Genomic DNA, 17,174 nt, shown 5'->3' on the forward strand with positions numbered 1-17,174 from the left:
CAAGTGTATTAAACAGTGACTTGTCGCGAAAATACAAAATTAGCATAGAGAATTGTAAGCAGATAGTTTCAATAGCTCCTTCTGGATTTGATTGATGACAATCTCATCCACGACAGGAGTCTGTTTAAAGAATTGTTGCCAGTGGGCTTTCCAAATGAATCGAATGACTGTAGCAAAAAAATCATAGATTGTAAACTTGTCATGATAGTGTAAGATGTAATACTTGGATAATCTAAGTGTGGATAAATCCTCGAATATTGAGCTACAGTTGGGATCTTTAGGATTTGACAAGTATTTCTTGAAGGCTGCGTTCCACAAGTCTTGCTTTTGAATACAAGTAAAGAGCATATGCTGCTCTGTTTTTGGTAGCTTGCACAATTGGAAGTAGTCGTCATCTACCTTTGCTGGAATGATTCTATGCAAATTGGCGCGAGTGGATAATTTCTTATGGCGAAGTCTGTACCATACATTCCTAGGAATATGGTGCATAGGGCTACTGATAAAAGCTTTCCAGTTGTTAGGACTTATATTTGTGATTTGTGAGTTTGAGTTGAAGCTAAACATTGTCTTTAATTGACGATTCTTCAATGCTGTTATATTGATATCTTCATAGCTCATCTGTTGAATGAATGGGTCAAAGTTGATATTTGGTTCAGTTGGATGCTCTTCATTGTCCAATTCAAGGTCTTGCTGTTCAGCTGATAATAAAGATGCAAAATATGGCTTGAAGATAAGGTTTCCAGTAAGTACAGCATTTTTGATTTTTTGTAGAATATTGGGAGAGCCATAATGTTGTCTGCTTTTGAACTGTATACCATTTGAAAGGAAATCTTGTTCAAAGAAATGATATGCTTTTTGTGCTTGAAGAAACTTGCTAAACTTGAATTTCTCTTGTGGGTCTTCTTCGCATATATCTTTGAAGGGAATGAGTAGACTAGTTTGTGATGATATTGTCAAGTCATTTTCTGTAGATAAACGAGGACAGGAGTCCAAAGCACTAAACATGGGGATTAGTGGATGGAGGCCTTTCATGTTACTGTATGATCTGGAATGTTTGAATATCAAAGGGATGACATGTGAGGGAGCATCAAAGGAAGATTGCAAAGTAAATATCAACATCTTGTACAGGAAGTCTGGTATCCTTTGACGACAGTTTAACAGCAATGGATTGATATATCGAAACTGGAAAATCTTTTGCTGAACTTCTACATTCAATAATGAAACACCACCTTTATTTTTCGGCTGTTCTAGAGTTGTCCGAGCAATCCTGGGAAACAAGTTGTGAGTCACGAATTAATACACAATAGAAGACACCTTGTTGTAAAAGCTTTTTGGGAGACTTGTAATTCGCAGAAAATGCCACAACTTGGAGAGTATGAGTGTATTAGCAATGTGTGCTCTGCCATAAACGGAAAGTTGACGCTGTGAATGAATGTTAACCGAGCTTTCAAGCTTGCGGATGGTTTCTTTATGGAATATAGTTCGTTGATCGTTGGTGAACCATATTGGGTATCCAAGATACTTGATGTAGCCTAATGATTGAGAGTCAAACCACCTGAGACCATTATGAATGATTAGTTCTTTGAGTTCTCGATTGTTGAATGTATTTCCACCGGCTAAAGGAAATGCCACCGACTTGGAATAATTTACTTGAGAGTTGGACGCACCATTATATACTTTTAGACGCTCTTGTAGTTCTAGAAATTCTTCCTTAGAGTTGATAAATATGAGTATGTCGTCTGCGTAGGCCAATAATTTGACTGGTCTTGGTGCTGTTAATTGCAAGTCAGAGTTGAATCTCCTAGCTTTAAGACAGTAGCCATCAATGATTTCATTGTGAAGAATGGATAGTAAGAACGGTTCTATTGTAAGATTGAAAAGTATAGGTGAAATCGAGTCTCCTTGACGTAATCCGCGCAATTGTTGTATACTGTCAGACAAGGATCCATTCACGTTGACGGATATAGAATTGCCAAAGAAAAGGTCGTGGATACGCTTGATGAATTTATTGGGGAAACCAAACCTGTTGAGTACTTTGCACAAATATTCGGGATGAATACGATCATAGGCCTTTGTTTGATCTAACATGACTCCTAAACTTCCTGATATTGGCGTTGATTTAGAGGCATCCTCCATAATCAACCGACATGCGAAGCCATGATCTCCTATAAACCTGTTGTGCATGAAGCCTGATTGGAAACGAGTGATCAATTTGGATGAAATACCCATAATCCTGCTATTCATGATCCTTGTAAAGACTTTGCAATCTGTATTAATCAGTGAGATTGGACGCCAGTTACTTAGGCTTGTAAGGTCACCAGTCTTGAATAAGAGAACCAAACAAGTTTGTTGCCATGATTTTGGAAAAAGCGCCTTGTTGATAGCATCATTGTAAACTTCTAGTACTAGAGACTTGCAGCTAGGATGACCAATTATCAGGTGTAAGATTTCATAGGGTAATCCATCCATGCCTGGGCTACTTTTATGAGGAGTTCTTCTCGATCCATCTAGAATGTCATCAAACGAAATGCTTCTGATTATATGTTTAGCATCGCTTGGTGATACCTGTTTGTCTATCGTGTTTAGCATTGACTCAAGGTCATGATGATCAATAGGTTCTGCGGAGTAAAGTGTAGAATAGAAATTGGAAGCTGCATCTAGTTTCGCTTTAATATCTAAGCATTCCAAGCCAGTTTCTGGATGTACAAGCTTAGTGATATTTCGCTTGATATTTCTTGATTCGGCTGTTCTTTTGAGGTATCCGGCCGATTTCTCATTGTTTTCGATCCATCGTTTACCTGCTCTGAGGATATCTATTTCGGCTATTTCGGTTTATAACTTTGCAAGCTTATTCTCAACTTCAGGAAGCAAGATATTCAAACAAGTTGAGTTGTCGGAGTACCGCCTGAAGATATCATTTCTTTGACTTTGGAGCTGCTTGATCCGATCATTCCTCCATAGACATCTATTTCTGCAAAAGCTTTGAGTAACCTTTTTAACCATTTTCTTGAGTAGATCCCATTTCTCTTGAGGAGAGTTATTATATTTGGATAGCTTATTAGTAATGTATTTTTCTATTTGTTCATTGAGCTTATGGACGTATGATGGGTTCTTGACTAAGTTTGGATTAGCTCTCCAGAGACCCTTTCCAGTTGAAGAGGTTCCTACGGTGAAGTTTATAGATAAAAGAGCGTGGTCTGTCCATTCTTTGTTCATGTATTCAACATTCCCGTTGTTGCAATTGTTGTGAATACTTTTGTTTGCAAACATATAGTCTATACAAGTGGATGAGTCTGCTCTTCGGAAAGTTGGTCGGTAGCTGATGTTGTCTTCCACGTAATTTATACAATCCTCAAACTGAGAAAGCATAAACCGCAGAAAGTGATGTGGGACGTTCGATCGTCTTGTGTTGTGATAAGTATTGTTGTCGAATGAGAAATTGAAGTCCCCTGCTATGAAGAGATTTTGAATAATAGTGTTTGAACTATCCAGGGAGTCTAGTTGATGGAGTATGCTCGAGAAGAAGACATTTATGTCGACTGCGTTGCTTGCTGGAGCATAGAGGTTTAGTATAAAAAAGGGTTGTATAGATTCATCTGACCAAGAGATTTTTACAAGTAAAAATCTTTGATCGTCCGATTGTTGAATTAGTTCCATATTTTGGGACTGACTGAGATTAATGATTCCACAGTACTTGGTCCACAGTGTCTGGTGCGCTTGAAACTTCATGTTGAGTGATTGAATTATTTTATCGAATGAATGAAGAGGTATATTTGTTTCTTGACATAATAATATGTTTAGTTGCTGTTGTCTTAGATATCGAATAAAGTTGTCGGTTTGTTGTAAATTGTTATTTTTGTAAATTGTTCTGCAATTGATTGAGCCTATCTTCATATTTATGATCTTATTACTATGATTATTCATAATAATTATAAGTTGAGTTTAGTGGAGGGCTGTGATGATCCTCCTGCCTCCGAGGTATTTTCGTCATATTCGTCTTCAAATGTTGCATTTTCTTCTACTTCTAAACTATCGTCGGAAAGAACGGATTTTTTCTTGGATCTTTCAACAGCTGAAGTAGGCGTAAATGTGTCCGAGTTGTTACGTTTCTGCATATTCATAGAGAGGTCATTAAATGTGACAAGTGGGTGCAGTAACCTCTTGGAGGCTTCTTTTCTGCCCGTTTTCTTCTGACTTGAATCTTCATCGATTGGAGTAGATAAGATACTACCGTCAATGTTCTCTTCATCTACTGAGTCTAAAATGGAAATGGCTTCCTGAAAATCATCTTTGTCTTCTGCTACAGATGTACTGTCGGGCTTACTATTATCTTCTTCTGACATTTCCGTATCCATTTCTTGAAGGTTACTCAGTATAACCGTCTCTTTTTCGGTATTCATCTGCTCTACATTAGCTTTCATCACCCTAGAGCGGTGGGTTGCCACTTGTTTTCTCTTACGATTCCAAGGGGCATCAGGACATCGGACTTTTAAATGTTGAGTACTCTCACAGATAAAGCAAGCTTTTCTTCTACGAAGAAGAACTGGACAATTCACTCGTGTATGATCATCAACATGGCAAAGATTGCAAATGGGCTTCATATTTCTCCAGACAATATGTAAATAGTGATCTTGTTCCCAAGATGGAATTTGGGGTGTAAGAGGCTCATAACTTTTTGTTTTATCCTTGACAAGAGTAACATACCCCCTGCCATTAAACCAACCACCATCCACTCTATGATGGAGTCCTATTTCCAAAATGCTCCCATACTTCTCAAATAACTGAATCATCAACGGTTTCAATTTGTCATCCTTTTCATAAGGAATATTGGTGATCTCTATTCTGATCACATCCGAATTTTTATCCATCGTTGCCTGTACTTTGATTTTTCTACCGAGAATCAAAAACTCCTTATTCAATGCTTCCATCTTATCTTCTTCATTATCAAAATTAAGCTCAATGTACTGATGGGCTCTACCAACTTTTCTTTCCCTAAGGCCTATGCCTTTAGGAAATTGGTCTCTGAGAACCAGGTTAAGACTTCTATCTTTGAAATTCAAGCCTTCCAATTCTGAAGCGGCAACAACGATGGAGTGTTTATCAATAGCTTGAAGAAAAACTGTTTGACTTTCCAGATTAGCTACGTTATTAACATCTGACTTGTTGTGAAATGAGACACTTCGTTTTTGGTTTTTAACTGTTTGCGCCCATGTTTTGAATTCAAACGGTTTGTTGTTAGGATTATGGCGAGAATCGGCTACCCCAGGAGAATTATTAGCCTTGCTAGTAATGTCGTGATTAATAGCGGAAAGAACCATGTTCCGTATTTTAATCTAAAATGAGACGATTTAATAAAATAAATTAGACACTTTAAAAGGTAAAAGAGACGAACGCCAATTTTTTTTGAGACAAGTGAACAAAACAATTTAGACAATGCAGGTTCTTGTTGTAGACACATGTTCAAAAAAAAAGTTGACAAGCAACCCCTTATATTATTGTTCAAAGACTTATACTGTATCTGAAATTAATGCAGCGGTAACTACAAAGGATTATTTGGTCTTTTCATCGGTTGACTAGTGCTAGCTGATGGCGATTACATATTCTTTCTTTTAGAGCTGGTGGAGAGAGGTTTTTAATCTGCAGAAACGTTCTGGTCTTTCACTATTTGCACGCAGGCTAAAAAGGATGTGTCTAAAGTTTAATGTAGCGGCTATATCACGATTCCAAAAACGACGAAGAGGAAATTTAGCAGTAGCTTCTATTGTACTCGTCACAACCTTTAAACATTGTTGGTTTTCGTACCTGAGTAGAAATCATGAAAGCTTGTTATTTTTTTTCTTTTACTTGCATATAAAAAGCACTTACCTTAAAGGGCCAGGGCGATCTGCAATGGGATAGTTTTCTCTTTGATATGGTCTAGGGCTTTGTACTTTTTTAAACACCTCAAGTTCACCGTTCTGGCAAGAAGGGTACAGACTAGAAGTCCGGAGCTCGTCAAGGAGGTACACCTGGAAGCCTTCTTTGGTTAACATTTTTCTCATTCCGACGCCTCTAATGGGTTCATGATACTTTATCTTTTCTGCCGACCAGTTACCAAGTATTAAGATAGCATCATTCCCAAACCTCTCTATAAGCTTCTTGGCTAGCCGTTTGTCTGCTTGTTGCTGATTGATGAAACTTGAGAGTTTCATTTTTCTAAAGGTTAAAAAACCACCGGCACCCTGATCTTCTGCTGCAGGGCGATCTTCATTTAAATAGCACGCTTTCATGACTGGGGTGACCTTGGTTCTTTCTTGAAGATACTCGACAAACTTGTCTTTGTTGGCAGTTGAAGATTTGAAATACGGTAGGAAAAGCTCGGCTGCAATCACTTCGTCTCTCTTCAAAGTTGTTCCTGAGTTTCCTGAATTTTCTGGATTTAGTTTCGATTGCTTTTTGGTTGCTTGTATATCGGTAAGTCATTTTGTTTTCAATAGTGCTCTTTTCATGCATATAGCAAAGCAAGTTTCAATGGCTAGGATCAATTAATACACATTTGCCAACACTAGCCAACAAATGTTCTTTTCCCAGCTTCTAAATGTACTGGAATTCGTCTGCTTCCATAGACTTTGACTTTTCGCCACTGCTGCCACCTTTCTTCTTCATATCATAGTTTTGCTTTAATACCGACACGCCTATGCCATCTGTGTATATCGTACCTCTAAACTTCATGAACCTTCTTTCTCTTTGTGGTTTCATCGCCTTTGATGTAACATCAAGAACGGCTCCCCATACTACTTTTTTATCTAAGTGGCTGATGATGGAATTCTTCAAGTTTTGAGTATTTAAAATATACGTATCAATCGTCATGTACGATGGTATGAATCCCTTTTTTAATGGAAAGCAATTGAATGATTTGTTTTGAAGCGCTTCGCATATCCTTGATAGTCTATAGTACGATTTTATGCGTTTGAGAGGATTAGCTTTGCAGTCGTAGTAGGTCGAGCCTTTCGCAGATCGATATTTCGTCGAATATGAGTCAAAAAAATTACGGATTATATCTAGATCATTTGAGGAGAAAAATTCTTTAGGCATATCTCTAATGTTTCTTGACGATATAGTCAGCTTAACCTTGCTTATCTGTTCTGCTATTGTCTTTATATTTGCCGCAATCTCTTTCCCCTCCCCCGTTTTTCTTCATCTCGCTTTTCAGCGCCTTGATTCTTTCGTTCTTCTTTAAGAGCAAGCTAAGAAACATTCGAAATTTGTTTCCGAATTGAACCTTGATCCCATTCAGATAAGCAGTGATGATCTTTACCACTTCATAAGAGGTTATCTGATTAGCTACTTCCTATTAACTGGCTCGTCTGAATAGCACTGAAAGTACTGTTGTCGATAGTTGAGTACTAGCCCTTTGTAAGTTCTTGATTTTGTCAAAGCTTTCTGTTTGTCTGGCTTGTAGTTATTGAGGAATGACAAAAAGACTTCTTTAAAAAAGTCAACATTAATGAAATTCTCCAAGGGAAACGCAGGGTTGTTTTCCAGTTCATGGATAAAGATATACTTCAAAAAGGAGAATGTATGTGACACAAGGATATGAACATTAGCTACAAGCGTCTTGAGTAGCGGAATATATTGTGGCTTCCACCCAATACCAGCGATTGAACTTTTAACTGTTATAATCTTTAGAGGCAGTTCCATAAAGAAAAAAAAAAAAAAAGGAAAAAGAATTGACAGCACTTTTTATCACTGTTGTCATTTGTGCCATCATTGTCTTTTGATAACATATTGTCACTGATAGAGTGGAGTTATAACAATGAAACAATTCTACCTATAACCTTATACTATATGATATGATGAATAATGATCAAATAGTCTAGTGCTTCATAACATAATGCCTTGATGGTTGAATTATAAACTCTGTCCCTCTTAGACATTATGAAGAAAGTGCTTATACTATTGCCACTTCAGATACAATACTACAAAGCTAATGATATGTGTACATAGAACAAGTTACTCAATTACATTGCACTCCACAGTAAAAGGTGGAGAATGGTAGTAAGTTAAAAAAATCGTCTACAAAAAGAACCTGCATTATCTAATTTGTTTTGTTCACTTGTCTCAAAAAACAAAATTGGCGTTCGTCTCTTTTACCTTTTAAAGTGTCTAATTTATTTTACTAAATCATTTTATTTTAGATTAAAACACTGTATAAAACTTTACTCTCTTGTGATACTCTGCTCCAGCAAATTAGAAAGGCAACAAAGTCTACTGACGTATTACAAATATTTTAATGAAAGTAGATCTAATGATACTTCAACTAGTATAAAATAGTAATTACAAAGGAGATTGCTGCAATACGAGCGTGATCAGATATGCCTGAACCAAGCATACTTGACAGGTTGGCGTTGATACAGATGGTAGAAATGATAATCCTTTTCTTTGTCAACTTCTGGTTATGAGATGTTTCCGAATAAACTTTTTGACTATTATTAATTTTAAAAGCAAGTTTATGATTCACTAATGTAGAATACAGTCAAATTTGAAGACGTATGTAAAATAGAGAAAATAAAATTATTTTATCATTATGATTATGCTCATTACCATAATTATCTCTTCAGTCACTTTATTTCTTCGTTTTTCTCATCCCTTTAATTTACCATATAGCTTCTTATTTAGACAAGTTCTTTACTGGTCATACACTTATTGATAATATTTATATTTGTTGTCAGTCAATGGTCTATACAGTTTAATAATAAATGAATACAGTTTATTTAGATTTAAATATCATTAAAACCAGAACAGATAAAATATTCAACTTGAGCACTGATGGTTATTTATAGGATTCACCAGTTGTAACAATATACTTTCTTTTCCCCTTCTTTATTTCCTCATTTTCCTTTGAAATGGGTAAATTGATTCATTATGCTTTTGATGCTGTATTAATCTCAACGGTATTGGCTGGAATAAAGAATTCGACAGGAATTCAGTAACTTGTTACTATCTAATAATACAAACACTTCTTTAAACCTTTTCCCCCACATTTTAGGGTCGCAACTAAAGAAATACAAAATAAAGTCATCAGGGATTATATTGAAAGATATCTTGATTTTGGAGAATGGGTATTTAACAAGACTTTGCTTTGTTTGAATCGTTCTTCATATTTTACTTCAACTAAAACAGAAAATGCATTTAATCAATAAAATGCTAATGTTTTGAGATAAACATGAACTCAAATCTCATCTAAAGTAGCTTTTCGACTTAATTATTCATAAATGATCCAGGTTCATCTCCTTCGACCTTGACAATTCTCATTGTTTGATGGTTTAGTCACTTTTGCAACTTTTGATACGAAAGTTGCGTTTTTTCTGAGAGACGCTTTAAAAATAGTTTCAAGCTTGCCTGTAGAATGTTTAGTAAGCTTTAATAAAATTAAACGCACCCACCTATTGCATATAGTCACTGTAATATCTTTGGTATAGTCATGCTTACTTTCACTTCATGATTGCAACAGTTTGCGAAGTTATTATCAACCACTACAATTGATAACCCATTTTGTTATACTATCTCTCTTTAGCAAATGAATGGCAAATTTTAGTTGTTGAGTTCTTGTTATCAAGTCCTTAAAGCTATTACTTTGTATGAAGCATTATTTATTCATTTATATAACTTCCATAGTTTCTTGTATATATTTAAAAGTTATAAAGTATTCTCTCTTATTCAATTATACACATTTTAGTATTGTACACCCTACATGGCATCAGCATACAGTTTTGTTAAATTCTTTGGATCCTTTGATACTCTGATCCATGTCACTGGACATCTACCATTTTCTTGTAAGTAATGATATACACAAGTATAGCAAAACACATATCCAGAGGGCATAGCAGTTGGATTATTGATTGGATTATTAAGACACAACGGGCACGTATTTGGCTTATTTGGAACAGTGGTGCCATTAGGATGTGGCTGTGATAATATTAGTATATATGTAATAGAATATACAAATAAGCTCTTACTTTTATTTTTTCAGGTGGAGGTACAGTATTTTCATCATTTTCTCCTTGACTAAATGTATTGCTGCGAGAAAATTCAGACGAGTACCACCACTCAAGGAATTTGAAGAAGAATATAGACATTGGTAACAGAACTTTCAAATATTCTATTACTTTACTAACAACTGCTGACATGGATTTTAAAGGACTCTTCAGTGAAATGCTTTGAGTAACAGGTTTGGCCGTCTTTTCATAATAAGCACGCTTCATGAAATAGAAATGAGTTTTTATATGTATATAAGCATCAATAGGTCTTACATAATCATTCATGTCCATACGCTTTACTTCTATGCCAATAAGATGTAACCAAGGAGTATAATATCGTGTTTTTTCAAACATGTAAGCAATGTTGTATCCCAAGTTAGATACATGATAGATGAAATTGATGATTGGATATACTTTTTTAAACAATCTTTTAAGCTGAATAGCTAGTTTTCTAAATGGTTTTGTATTATTGTCTTCTAACTCTTCATTTTCAATTTCATGTTGCTCATCATCATCGCCCAATATTGAGTTGGAAGGGCTAGCTATTTGTTGATAAAAGAGATCAAGTTTGCATTTGATATAAGGCAGTCCAACCAAAACTAACAAGGATTTGTTGATGTCTTTAGTTGATAAACTTGGAGTCTTTGAGTTGATGGGTGAAGCAAAATTAGTTACTAATGCTGAAGATATTCTTTTTAAACCGTAAAAGTTCTCAGCAAAAGATCCGCCTTTATAAAAATATGACATTAATTATTGCAACTATTGTAGTCATTCATACTTTACTCCATTCTTTCAAGTAATGACGCTCAATCAACAACATCATTATAGCATAAAATTCTTCATGATTATTTACAATTCTCAGCAATAAACGAGGATAGCGTTGTGCATAAATCTACACTTCAGTTTAAAAAAACTATCTTTTTTTTTTTTTTTTTTTTTGGATAATTACGGCCAATACGTATTGTATAGCTGGTTGAAGTAATTCTTTTAGTTTGTCTTGTGCAACAAGTTCAAATAATGAAGGACGATATGCGTCCTCCTGAGAGCCCAGTGCACTCATAAACTCCATTTTTGCTTGAAAGTAAAAGTGCTGTGAAAGAAAGCTGACTCTGCTTACTTAATAGATAACAATAATCACGTGATTAAAAGCAGTGGTAAGTAACACAAGGTAAAATAGAAGAGTATTTGTTGCACAAACATGGCATAATCAATCAACCGTTCACAGTAACAGCTTAAAAGTACTAAAAATAATAATACAATTGGCTCTAATGAATAAAGTATACACAAATTTTAATTATTTATCTTCTACATAAAAGGGATGCGTTATAGAGAATTATTGCATAAAGACACAAGCTTTTCAAAACAGAATTTACAAAATTTGGCGGATTTATCAGGACAGGTCAAAGGCTGATTGGACATACATCCAGAGCAATAAATTCCTAGAGATATTATGTTAGTAAATAATACAAGAAGCATATGTTATTTTTACCCCCACATGTACGACAATGATTTTTTCTTTCTATATAGTATAGAGAATGTAAGCTATTTATTGAATGTGTTTTATAATCAATATTTACCAAGAACAGAAAAGGTTTTTCTACACGTTAGGCATTCTTTATATCTATCTTCTCTCAAGAAATGAAAGCTATCTGTAGTGTCTGGCAAAACGAATGCGTAAACTTTCCCATGTCTATTTCCTGTAAATAGAGTTTTTTTAGAGCTAGAAATCGCTAAATCTACAATATCCGAGTTATCCAGATTTCCATCAATACGATTTTCGTGCCTAATTTGGTGAGCAAGTGTCAGCGACCACTTTTGTTGACCTGTCTTTAAATCCGTTTCAATCTGCTTTAGCCAAAATTTGACTATTCCTTTACGATGACCTGTAATAATCAAGTCTCGAGTATTCCATTCAGTTAATTTTTGCTGTAAATATAGCGTTGTTAGTTTTATTTTAAAGGTACTTGTTATGTGCTCACCTCATAAAATATACATGAAAGAATGGATTCAGAGCTTGGGCATGCTGATTTGGTCATGTATAAGTCGCCGTTAATAGTCCATATACGAACTGTATGCGCTGAACAAGTCATAATATCGCCCTAAATAAAAATGATGAGTTATCTCTACTATTTCTTATACTACTGCTCAAGCCCTTACAGAGTTATCGTTAACAGAGATATGTTCTACCTTGTTTTCATGGCCCCTAAGGGATTGAATGTATTTTTTGGTACTCAAATCCCATATAATTGCTGTTTTATCCTATTTTCTTTGTTTTTGAGCCATACAAATACTTTCTTCTTTTTCATTAGAGTTACCTCTGAGCCAGTAACTATGACACTATATGATCGAGAGGCTGTAATGGTTGTCACTACATCTGTGTGCCCCTTCAAACATTCGGACAAAGTAAAATTAATACTTTTTTGGTATTTCACTTTCCATATACACACAAGCTATAGTAAAATATTAATAAGGCCTTAGCTATACAAAGGTGCATTAGCTTACTCCATCTGTTCCGCCTGTTATTAATGTGCTTGAGTCCGTAAAGTAAGCAGTGCTAATGCAACCAACATGCATGCTTTCAAACACGTTTAATAACTAGGATAGTTTCTACTGTTAGAAAATCCATTTGAAATACTTTATAGATAAATTTTACTTTTCCAGTTTCAGTAGAGTATAGTCTAAGACTACTATCGCTAAATCCCCATTCAATATACCGCGAGCCATCTGATGGCACTAATAATTGCTGACAATAAGTTACACCAAGTTTTTCATTGTATAAGCCAATCTTTTCAATCTGCTGCTTTATATCTATATTAAAAGAAGCTTTCTTAATACGAAGAAAAAAGGAGACATCTTTATCTCTTCCTTACCTCGCAAAGGTGCAACTGATTGAATCAATTTGTCAAGATGATCTTGGAATACGTAATAACCTAGCGATATTGAATCACTCACGGGAGTATTTCTGGAAAGATGAGGCTTTCTAAATAGCTGACGAGGTGTTTGACCAAAGTTATTAATCATTCCTATAGTGGCAGTTTTCTCAACAATATCCGTAATAGTGTCCAGATCTAAAGTAAACATTTATTAGAGATGCTTTCCCTATAGTCTTTCTTTGTATCTCTTACTAACTGCGCCCTCATAAGAAACATAGTGAAATACATTTAATGAATCAATGGCCGCTTGACCCTGTTGCTTGAACCCAAATACTAAATCTATCCAGTGATGTAAATTTGCTGAAACATAATCACTTTCAAGTGCCTATATATAATAACGCTGAGTACTCTAATTTTGAAAAAAGAAATAAATGTATATCGCTATACAACTTACCTCACGATGCTTTTGGATAAATATTTTCGGATCTCCATGAGCCCAAGGAGGCAAAACTACGGAATCGATAGCTTCACCAGAACCTTGTTTTACACCAAAGTTAAACTTGTTGACATTGGTTAGGAATTCAGGCAAATAAAAGAATTCAGGTATCAGTTCGCGTACATCACCCATATTCTTTTCTGAAGCGGAGTCCCATGCCTTTCCAATTGAATCAAACAAACGATCTGCATGATCAAATGTACCACCTTGAAGTTTAAGATAGTGCTGAGTGAAAGGCTCCAAACGGATCAGGAAAGAGCACACAATCATTGCTGAAGAATAGTGTGTACCATAATGAAAAGCAGGAGTTGGGTCACCTGTTTCGCCCCACTGTCTATATCTGTCTTCAAATTCACGCCTTCTTTCTTCTGTTTGTGCTCCCATCGGCTTTGTTAAATCTCTGAATGTTTTGGGGTTGGTTAAATCCAGTTCTTCGCTTGTATAATCTGCCAAAATCCAAGGAAACACTGGATACTGAGTTATATCATTATATGATCGACCAGCAATAGCGTTCAGATACATAAGATATTGAAAATTACTTATTTCTCTGCGTTCCCATCTTTGCACCAAGTCATTCAAGGTAGAAGTACCAAATAAACTTGATAATCTGAAAGTATTACTTAGGCTTGGTATATTGTCCATATCGCTTCGGAAAATAGTGCCATCTGATTCCTCATGTATTTCAACTCTCTCTACCAGTTTGGAATAAAGCTCATCACGTTCAGAAAGAGCAACAGTGAACAAAGCGTTTTGACCATCTTTGAAAAATATTTCCAACGCAACATCTCTGAATAAAAAGCGACGTTTAAAGACATCACGAAGATCAGTGGCTGCCCACTTTCTACAGGCATGGTCACCTGGTGTATTTTCTGATTGTTCTGTCCCCATACCAGCGGCCCTTTCGATGAGTAGTAAATATTGGTCGCGCTCTTCCTTAGGAACATCCCATAGTTCAACCACTTCACCATCGCTTCTTTGGAAAAAATTATCAATTAAGTATATGTTGTTTTTACAAAGCAGTAAAAGCCCTTCACATGCATCTAATCCTGCTATATTACTAACATTATATACATCCTGCACCATATCACCTTGATCAAGCAACCGAAGCACTTTTCTACTTTTGTCTTCTTCATAGGACAGCTCCTCGTCTTCGTTTTCTTCGTCATGCGATAAACGCTTTTCTATCAGATTATCCTCGTCATTATTCGTCGTCTCTTTGGAATTTTCTGCGCCATTTAGTTCTTTGCTGACTTTTGTAGTGGTTCTCTTGGCTGGCATTGGTCTTACAGGTGCTTTTAAAGTAGACAACTTTGAGCGACGTGCTTGCTTGGGTAAATAAGGCAAATGACTATCATTGGAAATATATCGCAATCTTTTTCTCATTCTGTTGGGACCTTCAGTATTATCTAATCTCCAATTCAGATCAGTAGCTTTCTCGGGACCCCATATAGCTCTTTCACGTATCAAGTCTTCAGAAATTCGAACCCATTCACTGTGAATAAAATTTTCATGTCCATCAAAGTCTTGAAGAGCCTTTACAAATCGATTAGTCTCAACTTCTTGTATTTCCTGAGACCAAGAAAGTGTTTTGGTGGTATATTCATTAAATATGTCTCTTTCGTGCGCCTCACGTCTTTGTATTCTTCTTAGCTTATTAATACGTCTTGCTACATAGTTCTTTAGCATTTCTTTACTGTTCTTTTGCTCTTGAATGATAAAATTTTCCCATGATTTACATATGTATTCATTAAATAGCATATTTAGTTCCACTTTTCTTGAATCTAACCACGTATAGAAGGATTCAAGGTCCATTTCAAGCATTTGTCTAAATCCACTACTAAGATCTTCACATTCAAGGCCCTTCACTCTAGCATTAAACAAGAAAGCAATACCTTCAGGTTTTTGTAAGACCAGCAATTTCCATATGCTTGCAGCAGCATCTTTAATTTGACTATCGCTCGACTGCAAATAATAGTACAAATGATAACAAAAGCACTTCAAAAATTCCATATCTGTATTTTTTGCACTTAAAATGACCTTTTGATGATGAATACAATAATCAAGAAAAGTTGTAATTTTGGTACTATCGTCTCCATACTCCAATTCAGAAACTCTGGCCAAAATCATCCTATTAAAAGATCGGTAAAAACCAATCATTAAGCTATCATTCGCATTGTAATTGTACTCTTCAAACTGTAACATTTCTAATATTGTAGCCAATAGGTCGTATGTTTGTTCAGTGCCACCATCTTTGAATCGACCTTGGATGGCTGCATCTGCTGCTGTCTGTGCAAACTTGACTACGTTAATTAAAACCCGCTGATCCGATATTACATCCTCGTCTAGTTGAAATTTGCTTTTTATGTTTTGAGCAATGTGTGTCATCAGATGGCTTTCAAAGTATAGCTGTTGATCATGCGTGCTAGGAGGAAAAGCGGCCATCACCAGAGATAAACCATTCAAGCTCCTATCTGTAGAATCGAAAATGGACTGAACACAAATCTTAACAATAAAATCTAGAAGTGGGTCTGCCACAGGTTCTTGTAATGATTTTGTACTTTTGAGATAATTAAACTGGCTCCAAGAGGCTGATCGCAAACGAGGCATGAAGGCCTGTGTACGTCTAGATACATGTGGGGAAGTCTTTGTTGTTAAAGCAGATGTACCCCCTCGTTTGATTATTCTTCCAGGAGACATACTTGCACTATCAACAGATGCAGCACTATCTGCAGTAGCACTATTTAAGCGGTCGTAAGGATATATGCCATCAGCTGGAGATGATAAAGCAGATATTGGTGTGCTTTGATCTGTTTCGACATTGGCAAGAATAACATCCTTTGAGCTTAACTCTTCTTCAGCTGACATACTGTTTGCTTGGCATATATTCAGAAACAAGACCTGAACAAAACAGTCTAAAGCTTCTTGTTTGTTGCAGGCCTCTTTAAAGAAGGGTCTCTTGTCATACAATTCGTCAAACAGACGTATAAAATCATCCACAGTTTGCTTTATAGTCGCTTTTGATGTATCTTTACCATCATTAGCTTTTGCCATTTGTGTGGCTGTACTATTGCTTCTTATGCGGGCCAATTTACTTGGTATAGGTGGGAATGTTGAAAGCTTTGGCAAACCAGCTGCTTTTCTAGCTTCATCCCATAAATCTGCAATGATAGGTAAAATTTCAGGGACAATAACTTTACTATCCTTATTGGTTTGTAAACACCTGCGTAAATTGTTAATACCAGAATATTTTTGTAAAGGATAGTCCCCAACATCTATTCCCATCATAATCAACACAAGTGTCTCATGTAGTTGAGGCATATTCCAATAAGCTGGCAGCAATTTGCGCATAACTAAAAGCCCCTCTGACATGGATCTAAACTTGTTTATATAAGTAGTTCCTTGAGAGACACACAATCTTGCTAAGATGCGGATCGCCAATAGTACTGTAAATGGATTTGTATTTGATGTAAAGAATAAGAGTGGCCATTTGTTGGTAATAGTACTTGCAAATCTGTTGATATACTCTGATCCAATTGACTTATCACATAAGATGTCATGAAGCATTTCCAGTACTATATTACACATCTGTGCATTCTTCGTCATTTTTGTTGCTTCCCTGGCATCCATAATGATATCGACAAACGGAAGTGGTTCCTCGTCGAGGGTTGTAGAACTGGAGGTTGAGTATGTACTGTCAGAACGGGCACGGGATGTCTTACTTATTCCTGTTGATCCTGTATAAACATAAAAAAAAATATTTTTAAGGCCCTATTTTTATATTTTAAT

At 35.8% G+C, this 17,174-nt stretch overlaps 4 protein-coding genes across 4 annotated transcripts; all 4 read right to left on the minus strand.

Annotated features, from left to right (window-relative positions):
* Positions 1-39: 39 nt before the first annotated feature.
* On the minus strand, positions 40-2,229 carry RO3G_16108 (uncharacterized protein; the record flags this gene model as incomplete). Its single annotated transcript, XM_067670692.1, has 3 exons — positions 40-1,267; positions 1,441-1,532; positions 1,651-2,229. The coding sequence occupies 3 exons, from the start codon at positions 2,227-2,229 to the stop codon at positions 40-42; spliced, it is 1,899 nt and encodes a 632-aa protein (XP_067526793.1).
* A 1,700-nt stretch (positions 2,230-3,929) lies between these two features.
* On the minus strand, positions 3,930-5,318 carry RO3G_16109 (uncharacterized protein; the record flags this gene model as incomplete). The annotated part of the gene is made up of 1 exon (XM_067670693.1): positions 3,930-5,318. The coding sequence occupies one exon, from the start codon at positions 5,316-5,318 to the stop codon at positions 3,930-3,932; it is 1,389 nt and encodes a 462-aa protein (XP_067526794.1).
* Positions 5,319-9,729: 4,411 nt separating this feature from the next.
* On the minus strand, positions 9,730-11,088 carry RO3G_16110 (uncharacterized protein; the record flags this gene model as incomplete). Its single annotated transcript, XM_067670694.1, has 4 exons — positions 9,730-9,948; positions 9,999-10,747; positions 10,803-10,911; positions 10,969-11,088. 4 exons carry the CDS (start codon positions 11,086-11,088, stop codon positions 9,730-9,732), a joined length of 1,197 nt encoding a protein of 398 aa, XP_067526795.1.
* Positions 11,089-12,482: 1,394 nt separating this feature from the next.
* RO3G_16111 (uncharacterized protein) lies at positions 12,483-16,736 on the minus strand (the record flags this gene model as incomplete). The annotated part of the gene is made up of 5 exons (XM_067670695.1): positions 12,483-12,497; positions 12,673-12,752; positions 12,890-13,087; positions 13,145-13,277; positions 13,347-16,736. The coding sequence occupies 5 exons, from the start codon at positions 16,734-16,736 to the stop codon at positions 12,483-12,485; spliced, it is 3,816 nt and encodes a 1,271-aa protein (XP_067526796.1).
* Positions 16,737-17,174: the final 438 nt, after the last annotated feature.

Source organism: Rhizopus delemar, genomic scaffold, assembly GCF_000149305.1.
Source record: "Rhizopus delemar RA 99-880 supercont3.18 genomic scaffold, whole genome shotgun sequence".
Taxonomy (NCBI): Eukaryota; Fungi; Mucoromycota; class Mucoromycetes; order Mucorales; family Rhizopodaceae; genus Rhizopus; species Rhizopus delemar.